Genomic DNA, 16,189 nt, shown 5'->3' on the forward strand with positions numbered 1-16,189 from the left:
ACTCTCCTGGGCATGCATGTTATTTTCTCACCCAGCCGCAGCCCAAGGGCCAGGACCCCCTTGGTCTGCATTTCTTTCTTGTTCAAGGGTTCGTTCGTTCTTTACAAAGGGCTGAGTTACCTGAATCATCACCCAATGCTGCAAGGCTGAGCAAGGGTGGTCCTGGGCTACTAAGCCCCCTAACTACTGGCAAGGAACTCCATCTGCTTCTTAAAATATTATTCTATTATTTTGCAGGTTTTCACGCTGTTTTGGGGAGATGATGTGCGTGTTGCCCCAGAACGGTGCTTTTCCCTCAGCGCAGTACGTTTCCGCCTCCGTGGCGGTACGGCTGTCCCCGGCAGCCCGGCCGCCCCTGGCCTCTCCCGCGCCTCCCTCCCGGCTCAGGTTAATGCCGGGCTGCGGGGAGAAGCGAAATGACGGAAGCCGGTGGCGGCGGTGCCCCAGTCTCTGCCGGCCGGGCGCCGGCTCCTGTTCGCGGCCGGCCCCGCGGGCCGCAGGCACCGCCCCGGCGGGCGGTGTGGCGGGCGGTGCCGCCCGGCCGCGCTCGCCTCCCCGGGCCGCGGCGGGCCCGCTGCCGCCCTCCCCCGGCGCCGCGGCGGGCGGGAGCATGGAACAGGGGCTGGCCGCCATCACCCTCTACTGCGCGCCCGCCGCCGGCGCCATGGAGCCCGAGCAGGTGAGCGGGGCCGCGGGCGGCTCCCCGGCCGCTCCGGGCGGGCGGCGGGACCGGGCGCAGCCGCTTCCGGAGCGGGGCGAGGGCGCGGCGGCTCCGGCCGGGGCGGGGGTGGCGGCCGCGGCCTGGGGTGCGCGGGGCTGGGGGAGCCCCCGGTCCCCGCTGTGGCGGCGGGGTGCCGTGGCGCGCCCGCGGGAGAGGAGGTCTGTCTGTCTGTCTGTCTGTCTGTCTGTCTGTCAGCCGTCTGCCCGTCCATCCAGCGCGCTGTAATTACAGACAGCGCGGCGGGCGCGCGTGTCTCCAGTGTCTCCTGCTCGCCGGCGGACAATGGCTCTGACAAACGAGCCTGATAAATATTAGAGTGAGACAGGTTTCCACTTCCCTCCGTGCTGTCAAGTTGGCGAAGGCGTGGGAGGCGATCGGGGACAGCAGCTCTTAATTACAGCGCAGCCCGGCGAGCTCCGGTCCTGCCGCTCCTCGCTCCGGCCTCGGCGGCGCCCCGGCGCTGTGGGCGCTGCCGCTGCCCCTTCCCCGCTCGTGGTGCCTTTCCGAGCCTTGCTGGGAGGGTGTCTTTTCTCATAGCCGTCCTCTGGCTCTGTCATCTTGTCTTTTGTTTCTGAAAGACTTATGCTGTTTAATTTCAGTTAAGACACAAGGGTGGAAAGTCAAACCAGCAGTATGAAAAAACCCAAATCGCTCAAGCCTAAACAACACTCCTCCCCTCCAACCCTAGCCAGAAACAAATTATCCAAAAAAATCAGTAAGACAGCCAAGATAGCATAGTAGAAATATTTTTAATTAGCTGTTATCAGCCTTCTAGTGACTAGCAGTGTCTGGTCAGTGGATCTGTGCAAATTGAATTACTCGTCTTTCTCTGGGAATGTGGGCATCACACACTTTGGTGCTTTGGTTCATAAGCTCTTAAAAAGATTCCTGCATTTGACAGGTTAAATGTCAAATGCAGGGTTAAAAGATGCCAAAGTCTATAGCCTAGTCTCCCTATTTCATTTTACTTTTCTTCTTTGTCTCCTTCATGAAACTTTATGTTATTGCATCACCTAATACTACTTGTGTCAGCCCTCCCAGCTTGCCTGCAGGTGTCCAGGCTCACCTTATCCTTAACAGTAGTTTATTTATTTTGGCATTTTATATGCGGACTAAAATTCTGTTGTGCTGGGTATTCTATCAGCCCTGTCAAGGTTCCCTGCTCTGTCTCTGTTTCTGGACAAAGGGTGAGGTAGAGTAGGTGTAAAGAGGATAAACAAGGAACAGGAGCTTCAGATCCTGACTGCCTGGCAGGTAAGGTTTGTGTGTGTGCCATAAAGCCAAGAAAAATTCCAAGGGGACATTTAAAAGAAAGGGGAAGTTGCCTTACAGTGTTTATTGAGGGCCTTAAGAGTGTTAGCTAGAGTGCCAAAAGCACAAGGCTGACCAGCCTTCGTGTCTAACAACTGACAGAATAGAAGCCAAAGTAAATAATTCTGTGACGTGGCCACAAATGCTGAGTCTTTCAAGATCATATAATGTGTTAGAGAAGGAGGAGCCTGTGGAAAAAAAATGAGGTCAGAAACCTGACTAAAGCCACACACTAGAAGAAAGGTCTTTGTGAAAATTTCTTAAATTGGAAAAGAAGATCAAATTCATAAAGAAAGATCAAAAGTATAAATTGTCAAATAAGAAATATCGTAACCTTTGAGCTATAAAGTGAATCTAGTTGATAACTCTAGAATAAATTTGCATTACCACAGTTTTGGAAAGATAAAATTTATTGGCGCTGAACTTTCTGCTCACACCTGGGAGAGATGGTTTTTTTTGCTGTGCAGGTGAAACTTAAAAGGCCAGTGATGACTAAAACCCACACAGGTTTGTTGACTAGGTAATAACCAAAACAACAGATGACATGCATTATTTTATTTAATGATGTAGGACTTTGAGCCAGATTACTAAGGGAAGCAGATTCACTGTTCCTTGGTGAATCCTTACTGCCTTGAGTTACTGTGTTTGTCTGAAATGTTCTACCAGTACCAGCTATGTGGAGTTGCTTGCTGTAGGTAGTGTATGTGGGAGGGTGTTCAGAGAACTAAAGCTTGCTTTTAAAACCTGAAATATTAAATCACATTTTTTAAAAGTTAAAATATTTGAAGCATTTGCACTAAATGAGCCAAAATCAGATTAAGGGACTGTGTTTTTATAAATCTTAAGGAGGGGCTCACATTGCTTGCTATTATTAATCACAGTGATATTTATGATGTGTTTGCAAGAAACAGTGCTCTTCAGTACTGTGCCTAAATATAAAAACAGTGTCATTGTATGATGCCAATAAAGCAGTGTGGAATGTTCATGAAAAGCTGATTCTGTGGTGCTTTTTGCACAAAAAGATACAGAACGGAGTCCCGGGAAGTGGCACTTTTATAATGGCAGCAAGCAGTGCTCCCTGGGCTCAGGTTGCTTCGCTGTTTTCAGCATTTGTGTTTTTGTAGCTTTGCTCTGTTCCCAAGACTGATAGACAGCAGAGAGGTTGCACTGGGCCCCAGATAGTCAGTTTTGTCTTTCTGTGTGAAAATGTGATTCTGCCTGAAAATACTGTTTCAGCCGAATTAGCCCATTGAAAACTTGCTGCTGGGTTCTGCTGTGCTCCTCCAGGAAAATGCCTGGAACGTGCGAGCCGGCCAGAGAGGTGCTGGGGAGCTGAGATGACTTGCAGATTTGCGGAGCGGTGGTGCAGGGAATCAGCCACTCTGGTGGATGGGCGCTCCCTCTGTGCAGGGAGCTGTGGAGCTCAGCCCGTGATCTCTGCCCGCCTCCCTCCTCGCTGTGGGCACGGGAACAATCCTGGCTGGAACGAGGGAAGCAGTTCTGCTCCCCAGGACCCTCTGCTGCCTCTCTCCCCCGTCCCCACTGTCTTTCCTGCTAACCAAGCTGCTTGCCTTGCAAAGCTGTGTTGTGTAATCTAGCATGAGGATGAGGATGGTGATGCTGCACTTGCAGTGATAAAGGGATGTCTTACAGCTGTTAAAATGTGTATTTTTATTTATAATTTTGAACTGCGCTCTGTGGAGATCATTAGGTTTGTGTAGGGAAGAAGCTGGAAACTGGAATGCATTTTATGCAACCTGGATTCTGCACACACTGTGCCTGTCATTCCTTGTGATACGGTTTCAAATTACATGAGCTCATGCATTTTTAAAAACTTTCATGGTACATTAAAAACATGTGGTTGGCATTTCCTAACCTCTCTGCCTTCTCTATATGACAGAAATGTTTCCAGCACAGTTTTGTGCATTTGATGCAGCAGCATCTAAAAGCTCTACCAAGATGAAGGCTCTGTTTTGAGAGCTGCAATACAAAACCTTGCTAAAATTCTCTGCCTGCAGGAGTGTCTAGCCTAAGGATTTATTGACAGGCTTCTGAACTAGAAGTATATATTCTTAATTCTTGTGACCCAAAGGCTGCATTGTAGCATTCAGCAGTTGGAGGACACAGCCAGACTTCTCACTTGGTATGTTCTTAGCCACAAAACCAAGTGTTGTCCTTTTACCCTGGTCCCTTGCACTACTCATGGTTGCTGATGAAGGCCCACAGGGGCAGATTCCTCTGTGCATCTTTTTAAGGCTTGAGCCTGGCTGCTTGGTTATTCAGTTCTCTTTTGTGCTAGAGGTGTCTGTCTGAACTTGCAAGGAGGCAGCTACAGCCTATGAACTACTTGATTAATTTCATTAGATATTCATTCCAAACCCAACAATAAATATTAAATATTTATTCTATAAATATTGATATTTCTGTGCTTATCCAATTATTTAATGAAACATGACCCCCCAGAAGAAACCTGTTTGTTACTTTTAGAGAAGGGATTGGTTTTTACATATCTGCAAACAAGAATGTTTCAGTCTTTTATCTACAGGCAAGCTCTAATAAGTGTCCACTGTAAATGCTAATTAATCTAAGATATTTTAAATATCTCATGAAGTTTGTTAAGGGGGAACTTTCCAGTTCCAGAAACATGCACTTGAGATAATGATGTTTTTTTCCTTTATAGCAACTTTCAAAGGGAGAAAGTGGCTTTGAGAATGTGGAGCTGGGTGTCATAGGAAAGAAAAAGAAAATTCCAAGGAGGGTTATTCATTTTGCAAGTGGAGAAACAATGGAAGAATATAGCACAGATGAAGAGGAAGATGAACAAGAGAAAAAAGACCTGTTGCCACCTGTGGATCCTGTAGGTATTTTACTTGATAAATAACTACTTCTGGTTTACTGGGCAGCTATAAACATTTTATACTTAATTTTTTGTGTCACAAATCTGATACAGTCTTTAGTATTATAAATTCTAATAATTTGATTGGCTTAACAGACTCAGAAATCTGTGAAAAGTATTACTGGGAAGTTTTGTCCTGAAGTTCACTTCCACTAAAGTAGCCTTATTAATTAGAAATGGGTTTAATTTCTTCACAGTTATAGTTTGTCCTCTCCTGCATTTCCCTTCTAATAATGCTTGCTGTGTTGATACAAGTAGATACCTTGATTTATACTGTTGCTTAAAAAAAAAATTTGCAAAGGAGACATTTTTTCCTTATGTTTGTTGACACTGATGACTTAAACCTGTAATTTTGGGTCACCATAACAACAATTTTATATAATTAAAAGAGTAAAGGAGGGAAAGAAACAGATGACTCGCAGAAATAAAGGAAGACTTGTGTAATTCATGATACATAAAGACCAGATTTTGAAGGACCTGCCTAGTCCATGTAAGTAATGTTCATTTGTGTTGATGGATGTTGCTCAGCCTGTGAATGGAGGCAGGCACGGCTGTGGAGATGCTTGTTCCCACACTTCAGAGAAGAGGCCTTGCACGCATGGACAACAGTGCCCTGCTTTCTACCTGACACTCCTGCACCCTTGTTTGGGAATCCATAATTAAGAAATGTTGTGATTGAAGCTTTCTATTTACTCTAGAGTAGTGGACCCTGTATTTTTTAGTATGTGTATCCATCCTGGGAGAGCTTGGCTTTCTTGAAGGGACTGAAGATTTTGACTTTCTGCTTGTGCTCTTCTGAAGAACTGGTGGACCATAAGAGGTTTGCTTTGACTGCCAAGCAGTACCTCTCTTCCCCTCTGTAAAACTAGTTTATCCTGAAGAAGAAAAAAGGTGGGTTGAGGACTAAGCTCCAGTGAGATTGTGGGAATTCAGGTGGGACTGGGGGTTCCACCAATAGGTGAAGCTATTGCAATGCATTTTACATGGATGGATGGCATTGCCCTCTTTCTTGGTAGGCAGTTATTGTATACAACAAAAAAATAACATTAGCTTGATAGCAGGTGCGATATTATCAGCATTAAATACACACAAAGTATATAGTTGGAAAAGAACTGCACTGTAATCACAAACAATGAGTGAGATGTTAAGCTGCCTTGCTGGGTACTAGGGTGGGTTTTTCCTCCTTAAGGATCTTCTCAAATCAAGGCAGGAACTGTGAACTTACTGACTGTTATGGTAACGTTCAGGTGTCTTCAGAGTGAGGTCTGTTCCCCACTAGGCAGTCATGTCAGATATCTGTGGATGTCTGAGAGATTTTTGTTCCCGATTACAATGATCAGGGAACAAGATGTGTGTATTTTTTGTGCCATTTCCTGACAGTAGCAGAGTTCCATGGTGATGCAGTGGCAGAAGGCTCACAAGCCTTGGTGTAGGTGTTGTGGGGACAGAGACATGCATGCTGCTGTGCACGTGCACACTTAACTAAAGAGCCCTCAAGTGTGCACAGCAGCCAGGAATGCTGCATGATTGTTCCCCTCCTTTCCCAACACAGATTTCTTTTCTGAGTACCAAAACCCATATTGTATGGTGGAGTTAAGATTGCGTTATTCTCCTTTTATAGTTTATTAAGTCCTTAATTTTGAATACATTTTTTTAATAAAAGCACCCCCCAAACCAGGGTAGTTTATTGTGGAGCACTCTATGCCTTATTATGTATTGCTTTTTACCTCGGACAGAATGAACTTGATTAGAGCAGGGGTTGCCATTAAGTGAGGCTTACTTTATCTCCTGCATGCTTTGTGTATCCCAGCTGAGCCAGACAATTGAAGAAATGTTAGTCCAAGCTGAGCTTTGGTGTTTTAGCCAACAGCTGCTTTAAAATGGGTTTTTTTTTGTTTTTTTTGGTAGGATTTCTATAAAAGCAATTAAATAGTCAGTTTGCTGAGACCAGCATGTCTAAAACTTGTTATCTCAGTTGGGATACAAAAAAGTATGTTTCAGGTAATAGCTGTTTCTGGACCAGTTTATTTTCAGAAAAAGCACATTCAGTATTTTGAATAGAAACTTTCCTTCATGAAATATCAAAGCTCTGCTGGTATTAGCCTCCTGGCAGTTTTTGAATGAGTTTAAGGGAAACAAATATTTTGCTGTGTTGTAAAGAAATATCTTCAGTAAGTACCTTGGTTTAATTGTGTTTTACAGCTAAGCAGACAATGCCAATGTGTTTCTTACTAAGCAAAGTAATATGTATATATCCTGGTAATACCATAACCAGAGCACTTGGTGTGGTGGATTCCTGTTACTCCCAACAAAACAATTCTCAAAAAGAGCTGAGTTTTAAATTTTCTTTGAAAGAACTTCTAGAGCTTCAGTAGGTCAGCACTCAGTTCATTAACATTGTTGGACTGGGGTGCCCATTCTATTGTGCTTTGTGTTTTTTAATCCAGAACACTGGATATTATTTTTTAGATAATAGCATTCAGTAATATCTGAATGTTCTCACACTGAAATTCAAATGCTTTAATAGTATAGATGTGTTTTTGATTCTTTTGTCCTAAAATGTAGACGTTTGCACTCTATATATATTTTTTCTTTTGGTTTTGTCCACCAAAACTTTATTTTGTATTAATTAAGAAGATGATCCTTCTATTTATTGGTGTAAACTCTTTGCTGCGTTCACCTGTTAGATGAGTGGGCAGAAGGTGGAGTGTGAGTCTGCACAGAGGAACTGTGAGCAGCATGACTTTGGTGTGACAACTTTGGAATCCATCCCAAGAAGACATCTGCAACAAAGCTCCAGGAGGGATTTGATTTTATTAACCTTCAGTGCTCAGAAAGATTGAAACACATCCTTGCAGGAAGGTTATCTTGATATCCTGTAGTTAAACGGGCCTTAACTTCAAATAGCAAAAATTTCTCTCTTGAGGACCATCGAACTCTGGTTTTCTTTTAAGAATTTGAGGATGAAGGAGAAAAAGTCACTGACCAAGTAACTCATAATATGGTAGAAGCTCTTGATGGAGTATGGTATGTGTGTTCCTGGTCTTGTTTTCACTGGCTTGTCTTAGATGCCAAGTTTTTCATGTCTTACAAAAAGAACCTATTATAGCATTGAAAAGTCATTGATTAAACTAATTAACAAATTAATTTAAACTTTATCTTGGCACTGTAAAAAATGAAAAAGTATGTATTTGGTGGTGTATATTAACTATTAAATACAGGATTTAGTTTTTCCTAAATCAGGATATTATTATTTTTCTCATTTTGCCATTTTCTCTGACGAAGAGAAACCCTACATACCTTTGAAAGTTTAAGTGTTATTAGGGATGAAATCTGCCAAACATAAATACATATGTGGATTGTTTAGGAACATGGTGCATTCAGAAATTCAAGAGAACATGTGTGCTCCCTTCAGCAGTCCCACACTAGGAAACAAAATCCTGCTCTGTTATTGAACCAGAGGCCCCTTGGTTCTATTAGTGATTTTATCCATTATGTGCCTTCCTATTTAAATTAAAATGATACATTAAGATTTTTTGTAATTTAAAAATCAGTTGTCAAAACCATTATGGTTTCCATTTTGACAACAAAATAAAGTCAGGATAGTTGAGTAATATAATTAAACATTGTAGAAACATCTGCTAAAGAGTGTGATTGCAGGAGCAATACTATCAACCGTGTATGTATTTCATACTGTCCCTTGTTTCCTGTCAAGAAATACAATATTACTGCATCCTTGAGTTGATAAAAGACTGAAGATGAAGGCTTCTCTGGCTGGCCAGAGGAAGCTGACATGCAGTGTCTGGGTATGTGGTTCTGCAGGTCTGCAGGACCTGACTTGGGTATGGTTTTCTACTTTCCAGCTCAGTGTATTAAAGCTACTTCACTGACAAGGATTAATTTGATTAATTTGTACTGAGCCATTGCTTAAGAGCCCTGTTCATGTCACTTGAATGGCTCCAGTTTCCCCAGTACCAGTTCTTGCCTGACATCAGCCGTTTGTACTTCCCTCTCTGAGGTGCTCTGGGAAGGCACCAAATTTACCCTGGAGAGATAAAGGGGGAATGTGTGGAAAAAGGTGATGCCTTGGATGTGCTCCCTTGTTCCTGGTGGTTTACTCTCCAAACCATCTCCTTTCTCCTGTTCATTTCCTGTGAAGTAGCCTCTCTCATGGTTTTATATTGCCTTTTGAGATGCTGGAAAGAAAGTTACTTTTTGGACTGAGGAGTCTGGCAAAGCCTTGCTTGTCAGGGATGAGGAAATGTCTGGTTGGGCTTTGTCAGAAAGCAGAGGCTCCCACAAAGCTGAACTTAGAAGTGCTTCCAGTGTACCAAACTGACTTTTAGCTGTGGTGGGGGAAGAGTAGCAGTAGAACCTCTGTGTCTGCTGAGCCTCAGCTGTTACCCACGTTTGTGTTACCACCAACTTGTTAGAATGTTCTGGGTCTGACTTACTTCTGTCACGTTGAAGCTCAGCTTGTCCTTTCTCTCTGAAATATTATGGGGGCTCTTGTAAGTTCTTTCTTACAGCACACAGCAGGCCCTTGTTTGTCCTGTGCCCTGCATGAATGCTTTCTAACCCTGTCACCTCAGCATGAAGGATTGTGCAGAGCCCTGTCAGTGCCATTATTTGCACCTGTGGCAACAAGCTTTTCCAGCACTTTTTTTGACTTCTTCAACTGAACAAACTCCTCGTTAGCCTTTCTGCCAACTGAGCACATAATCAATGAGCTGGAGGTGCTTTTGTGTAAGTTGGATGGCAGCCGGTTTTGCTTACACTTTTACCTTGGCAGGACATTTTCCATATCCACTGCCAAAAATATATAGCATCTGGCCTTTTGTCAGCCTGCCCAACTTGAGTTTGTGGCTTGACAGACAATTTCTTGCTGTACTGATTTGTAGAGATGATGCTTGGAAAGCACCAAGGCCTAGTGCTTGAGTACATATATACTGAGGCTATACCAGGTAGTTTCTGTAGCTGTATTATTTAAAATAATATTGGTTGTTCCTGTACACATATCTGTTAAATAAGATCATAGAAACAGGTTACTACCAAACAGTTCTTAGTAGTAAGTTATAAATACTTACATAACTGAGTAGAGCTCATGTGTTTTACTTAATAAAAGCTAACACTTTAAATTGCTACTTTCCAGAAGAAAGGTACTTCTACAGAGATATTTTCTGAGGGGAAATATGGATCAAAGAGCTCACCTGAACACAACAGCCTGTTAACTATGAACATATTTTAGTTCACTGTGAAAGTTGAATTTGCCTTTTCACAAATGGGAAAGCCTACAATTTTTTCCCCATTTGCTTGTAATCTGCTTTTCCCCTTTTCCTTTTTATTACATGGTTTGGTTTGGTTTTTTTTTTAACAGATACAGTCTGTTCCCTCGATGAAAAGCATAGCCTGTGCACACCCATTATTTTATAATTAATTTAATTATAAATCTTTAATTTACTGTGTATGTATCTATGTATCAGTTCGTGTGGAGGCTGCAGTATTTTTGCTGTAGCAGTCGTGCAAAGAGCAGTTCCTTTTCTTTGTCTTCCTGGCCAGCCCTTCCTGTGCAGCCTGTATCCCTCCACAGCAGCACTCGGTGCATTCACTGCATCCCTGGGATCCTGATGAGATCCTACCCCTGCAGCTGCACACAGATCTCCAGTTCCTCATGTTTGTGTCCCATGTTGTGTGCCCTGGTGTGCAGGCTCCTCACAGAAACTTCCTCACTCACATGCAAATGTTTGAGGTGGCCCCAGCTGAGCCCTGTTTATTCCCATTGTGTTCCTCGTGGTTCACTTTGCTTGGCTTTGCTTTGCTTGGCTCCATCGCTCCCCCAGAGCTGCTGTAACTCCCCCTCCCTCAGGGCTCCTGGCTTTGTTTTCCAGGTGTGATTTCAAGGGATAATTCCTGTTTGGTTGTAAATGTTTTAAAGCAGCCTCTTCCTCAGATGTTCGAAGGATTGGTTTGATTTTAAACAGTCTTTTGCAGTTCACTCATTATTGTAATGAGGGACTACTTTGTTACCTCACTTTTCCTCTTGGCCTGATGGAATGCAGAACGTTGTGGAAAGCTTTTTCTAGCTGAGAATTTAGTTGGCTGCTTGTCATTTCCCAAGTCTGGAAGTAGGAAACAAAAAGCAAGAAATTTTCCCAGAGGTAAACCATGGTTATATCTTATGGTGATACTTTGCTTCACTTGCCTGGTCTATACTTATTTTAAAGCAAAAACATGGTAGTAGCTGGAAAACAGAAAACATTGCAGGTCTTTCTTCTCCAGCCATTTTCAGTTCTGCATGTGTTGTTTTGTGCCATGGCCACACAGCTGTACATACTCACACTGCTCTTGTTCCTGCAGACAACACTCACATGGGGGCCCTACTTGTGGTTTCACATGCTGCGAGTTGCCACATCCACCTTATCAGGTATTGCTTTATTTAATTCTTGGGTAAACCAGAAGGGGAATACTGAAAGTCACAAAGTCATGTTGACAGACTGTAAATCACCTTTGGTTTCTACTTGTTACTTTTTCAGAAGTACGAATTGAACTGTATTTAATCTGTGGAGATGTACTCTCCTGCCTTAGGCATTTATAATTTTTTTTTTTTTTACTTTTAATAAACAATTCTTGCATGGAAAAATGATCAGAAAGTACTCTTTTGATGAACACTTTTCCCCCTTTTTCTTCATATGGAGATAGATTGATGCTGGCAAGGGAATATATCCATTTTCTATTAGATTTTGTATGGAACCATTTTGTGTGATGTTACCTGTAAAGAATGCTGGCTGGTGTAACTAAACTGACAGTTTTTTTGAAGACAATGAGAATGTATCCCAAGAACACATCTGGTTGCATGCCATACTGTGAACTTCTGAGGTTACAAAATAAACAGGACTGTTGTCAAGGGTACTGCACAGACATTTATTTGACTCATGGACCTCTTAAAATTTTGCCAAGTTTTAGAAATGCTTGTCATAGTCTGTGTTCTTTCCAAGGTAAAGTATCTTTATTGGGTTTTTTCCACAAATATTATGGAGTTTCTGTCATTGTACATATAATTTTGAATCTTTTTATATTTTTTGGCAGTCTTTGTATTAGTTAACCTATCCTTATTTTTAGAAATGCCTTTTCTCTAATGTACAGTGTAATTATATTCCTTGATGCATCTGTTCTTCATATGCAAGGGTAGATACTGCTTTTCCTTTTTTAGAAGTCCTTTATGAATTTGAAGATCAGTCCTTTCTTCTTTGCATTTCAGTTTTGGCTCCTACCTCTGTAATTTGAACTGGTCTTTTGCAGAGCACTCAGGATGCCATAATATCTATAGAGTTCATTTTTCTGAATGTTCATTGAAGCAGTCAGTGACTGACTTCTGGGTTTTCCCTAAGATGACTAAGTCATTTGCATCCTTGCAATTAGAAGTGCAGAATATTTGACTTCTTGCTTGCCTTTACTCCACCAGTGTTATCTGCAGCCATCACCATGGTAAAGAAACTGACTGACACAAGCTTACCTCTGCTCCCTACTTCTGACTGCGCCCTATGTGTTTTAGCAAAGTAGCACTGAATGTAGCCTACAGCTTGAAAATTGAGACAGCTGAAACAAATGTTTTATTAATCTGTTAGTATGGAACACAGAACATTGTTAAAACTGACTTGAGGTATGCTTGTGTCAGTAAATCCTGTTTGCTAGTACCACCAGATTGAACTGCCAGTACAGTTGGTACCCATGTACTTTTGTCTAACTTTATTTTCAGTTGAAGTTCAGCTCAAGGCTTACCCTTTAACTGATTCCTAGCAAAACAAACTTAGATCCAAAGCTGAAGCTAGAAGAATTCAAACCCTATCACCATATATATTTTCACTGAATTTCATGTTCTTCTCCTTTTGTTCATTCTTTATCCTAAAGAGCAATTATTAGTATATTCAGCTAATAATTACCTATAAGGAGATTAACCTCACAGGTTTTTGTGGTATTTTGTGAGTGAAGTAGGACTAGAGAAAACCATTCAGGAAAGATGGTGATAATTTTTATACTAAAATGTCGTACAAGAATTCTCTTCTAGATACTAAATCCTATGTAAACCTCCCTTTATTTTCTAGTGTGTGATTTCCTGGGGGAAAAGATTGCATCTGTTCTGGGAATAAGCACACCAAAATACCAATATGCCATTGATGAATATTACAGAATGAAGAGAGAGGTATGTGTGGGAGCTAGGGTTCTTGCCCTCCTTCTCTCCCAACTTGTCTTTCCTGGTACTCTAAAAAATAAAATTTGTATTCTAGCATTAAAATGAAGCTTTAGACCCTCAATTTCAGCTTGCCTCCAGTTTTCATTTGATGCATGGGTAATGCTTTCTTATCCATCAGCCTTTTCTCTCCAGCTCATCAGTCTTAGAAACGGGTGGGTGCTGACCTCTGCTCTGTTTCTCTTGTACCATGCATTCTTTAAGTCAACACTGTGAGAAAGTTGGATGGACAGCTGCTGAACACTGAAAAAGGGGTATTGCTGCTAGCAATACACTTTCCAACTCTAAAACTTGTTCAACACAGTCTCAAGGGTAAATTGAACACGAGGTTACTGTTTGTTCTAAAGCATAAAGGGGCAATACTGATAAATAGCCAGTGCTTTGGGCAAAATAACCTAACCCTTAATAATCTTCCTTTAGAAGAGACTGAAAACATATTTAAAGCTTTATTACTTTTTTTTTAATTGAGAGCTGAAAAAACTTTAGAGGAGGTAGACCTATCACTATTGCTGTTAACTAAAACTGCTTATTTAGATATGTGTCTTTTTTCTGTGTTTAACACAGTTTAATCCTTCACTTTTGGGGATTTTTTTTTTCCATAATGGGAGTGGAATTCTGGAATGTATCTTATCTTATGATCAACTAGTGACTGTTTTCTAGTGGAACAAATGTCCTTACCTTGTAACTATTATGTTCTTATGGAAAGACTTAATCTAAGTGGTAAATAGTAGCATATGAATCTGGTTATCTCTTTCTAGGCAGAAGAGGAGGAACAGGAAAACAAGATGTCAGAAGAAGCAGAAAGGCAGCATCAGGAACAGCAGAACAAGCCACAAGCTGAAGCTCCTGTCCAGACAGACCAGCCTGGAGCAACAGCATGCTCTTCATTTGTGAATGTAAACTTTGAAAATGAGGGAGATTGCCCACCCACTGCGGAAAATAACCAGGATGTAGTTCCTGTCCCTCCTTAAGTGTAAAGCTCTGTATAATGTAGGAAATAAGAACTGTCAGGTGTCACAATCTGCCTATAAACAGGAAAAATAGGATCATGCTTGTTCAGTGAAATACAACTCCTACCATTCTTATTGATCAGGAGAGAGCTAGGCAATGTCTGTTCAGTCAGTCTGCCTAATAAAGGCTGAGGCATTCTGCCAAATTGGCACTTCAGTTAAAATGAAAATTGCACTACAAACATTTGGTCTAAAATTGAATGTGTGAGCTAATTTCTGTGTAAAGTAAGTAGAAATGTCTTTTCTTTGAATTGCTGTGTCTCTAACACCTGTGAATTGCAGAGGCAGTGCTGTTTCCTACTTCTAAAAACCTGATTTGCACATTGTTTGCAACTTGGCTCTCTATGAATAGATTAATAGGAATTAATATCCTGTAACTCAAAGGTAATTATAACAGTCTTATTCCCCCTATTTATTGTCACTGTTGTATGCATGTATTTTTTCTGTTGTTAACACAAAAGAATAATGTTAGATTTAATGTTAATTAAAGGGTCCACTGACTTTTTGTTAATTAAGTAAAAAAAATCCCAACTTCCAGGAGGCTATAAGCATCCTTAAGAACTTACTAACAAGTACCAGCACTCTTGAGGGCCAATAGTGCTCAGCTGCTCCATGCAGTGCTGTTGTAGCAAAGTTCAGAACTAACATCAGTCTAGGATGTTCTCAAGCCCAAGAATTAAGAGACCCATGTGCTTGAATGCATGCTCTCAGTGGTCTGGAAAAGAAACTAGAGTCTTGCTAAATGATATCAAGTGCAAATGATATCAAGTACACTCTATGTAGTACCAGTCTAGAACTATGAACTTTTTTGGACATTGATTACACAAGTCTGTGTACTTGAGTAACCTAAAGAAATTGTGTGTTGAATGTTAAATTGCCAGTAAGGGATGTGCCACTGCAGATAATTTTCATCCTATTAGCACAGAACACATGCATAACTAGAAACAACAAAACCAAACTTAGGACTCTTTCCTTCTCTTAAATAAATATGTGTTGTGATACTGCACTTACAAAACCAGAAATTTTTATTTTTGTCTAAATGAAGTGCAGCTCCACATCTAATACCAATTAAGCTGTTTTACTGCAGTGACTGTACCTGTAGCTTGTAAAAGGTGAATAGTTTACTTTGCAACAATCAGGTGTCATTGCCTCAGTCATCTTCTGTGGACAACTGTTGTAGGTAAAGGAGCAGAGAACCTGCACTATTTACCATGTAGAACATTACTTCTGTCTTTGAGATTTATAAAAAAAAGTTTAAAATAGTCCTTAATGAAATTGGGTTGTTGGGTATCATGACATGTCCCTGGCCTTGCTCCCAGTGCCAACTGAGGAGCCTGATGTAACACCACAGGCCAGGTACCTTGGCTCTTTAGTTTCTGGAATTAATCATGTATTTCAGATGACCCTCTGCCTGAACTAATGTCCTGTGCAGCACAAATGCTTCCTCTCATCTGTCTGTAGCTCTCCAGTACTACAGAAAATCAAAGGAGGAAGATTCAATCATCAGCTCTAGTCCATCTGCTTTGATACTCCATTCTTTGCCTTTTCTGAATTGTAAGACAGAGGATGCTGACCACAGTGTAAAATCACTCCTTTGCCCTGGATGTCTGCAAAGGAGAGCTTGATTCAACACCAAGGGAATACACAGAAAATCAGCTTGTTAGGAGTTCATATAGCATCAAAGAAAGAAAACATCAGATAGCTTGAGTAATACTTTGACAGCTGAAGGATACTTTGCTTTTCTTCCAATAAATTAATGTCAGTTTGGTTTTTTTTTTACTTCCTTTCCCTACTATTTGTTGCATAACAAATGCTCTCACTGCCTTCTTTGTATGAAATACTGTATTACTCACTGTGCCTTAACTTAATCTTTCCTTTTTTGCAAACTGTATGAAAGTGGTTACTTTCATATTGGTTTAATTTTTCTGTAAATGCATTAATTGGTTATTTTATATTTAATATAATTTTTGAACTGGAAGTTGGCTATGGATTTTCCTTTAAAA

At 41.3% G+C, this 16,189-nt stretch overlaps 1 protein-coding gene across 1 annotated transcript; it reads left to right on the forward strand.

Moving 5' to 3' along the window:
- The first annotated feature begins 416 nt into the window (after positions 1-416).
- Positions 417-16,164, forward strand: FAM177A1 (family with sequence similarity 177 member A1). The gene is given in 6 exon segments (XM_059474901.1): positions 417-486; positions 489-679; positions 4,713-4,889; positions 11,286-11,352; positions 13,031-13,128; positions 13,935-16,164. Coding segments are annotated over 6 exon segments (816 nt in total). The 3' UTR covers positions 14,148-16,164.
- Positions 16,165-16,189: the final 25 nt, after the last annotated feature.

The sequence above is a fragment of the Ammospiza nelsoni genome, chromosome 6 (assembly GCF_027579445.1).
Source record: "Ammospiza nelsoni isolate bAmmNel1 chromosome 6, bAmmNel1.pri, whole genome shotgun sequence".
NCBI lineage: Eukaryota > Metazoa > Chordata > Aves > Passeriformes > Passerellidae > Ammospiza > Ammospiza nelsoni.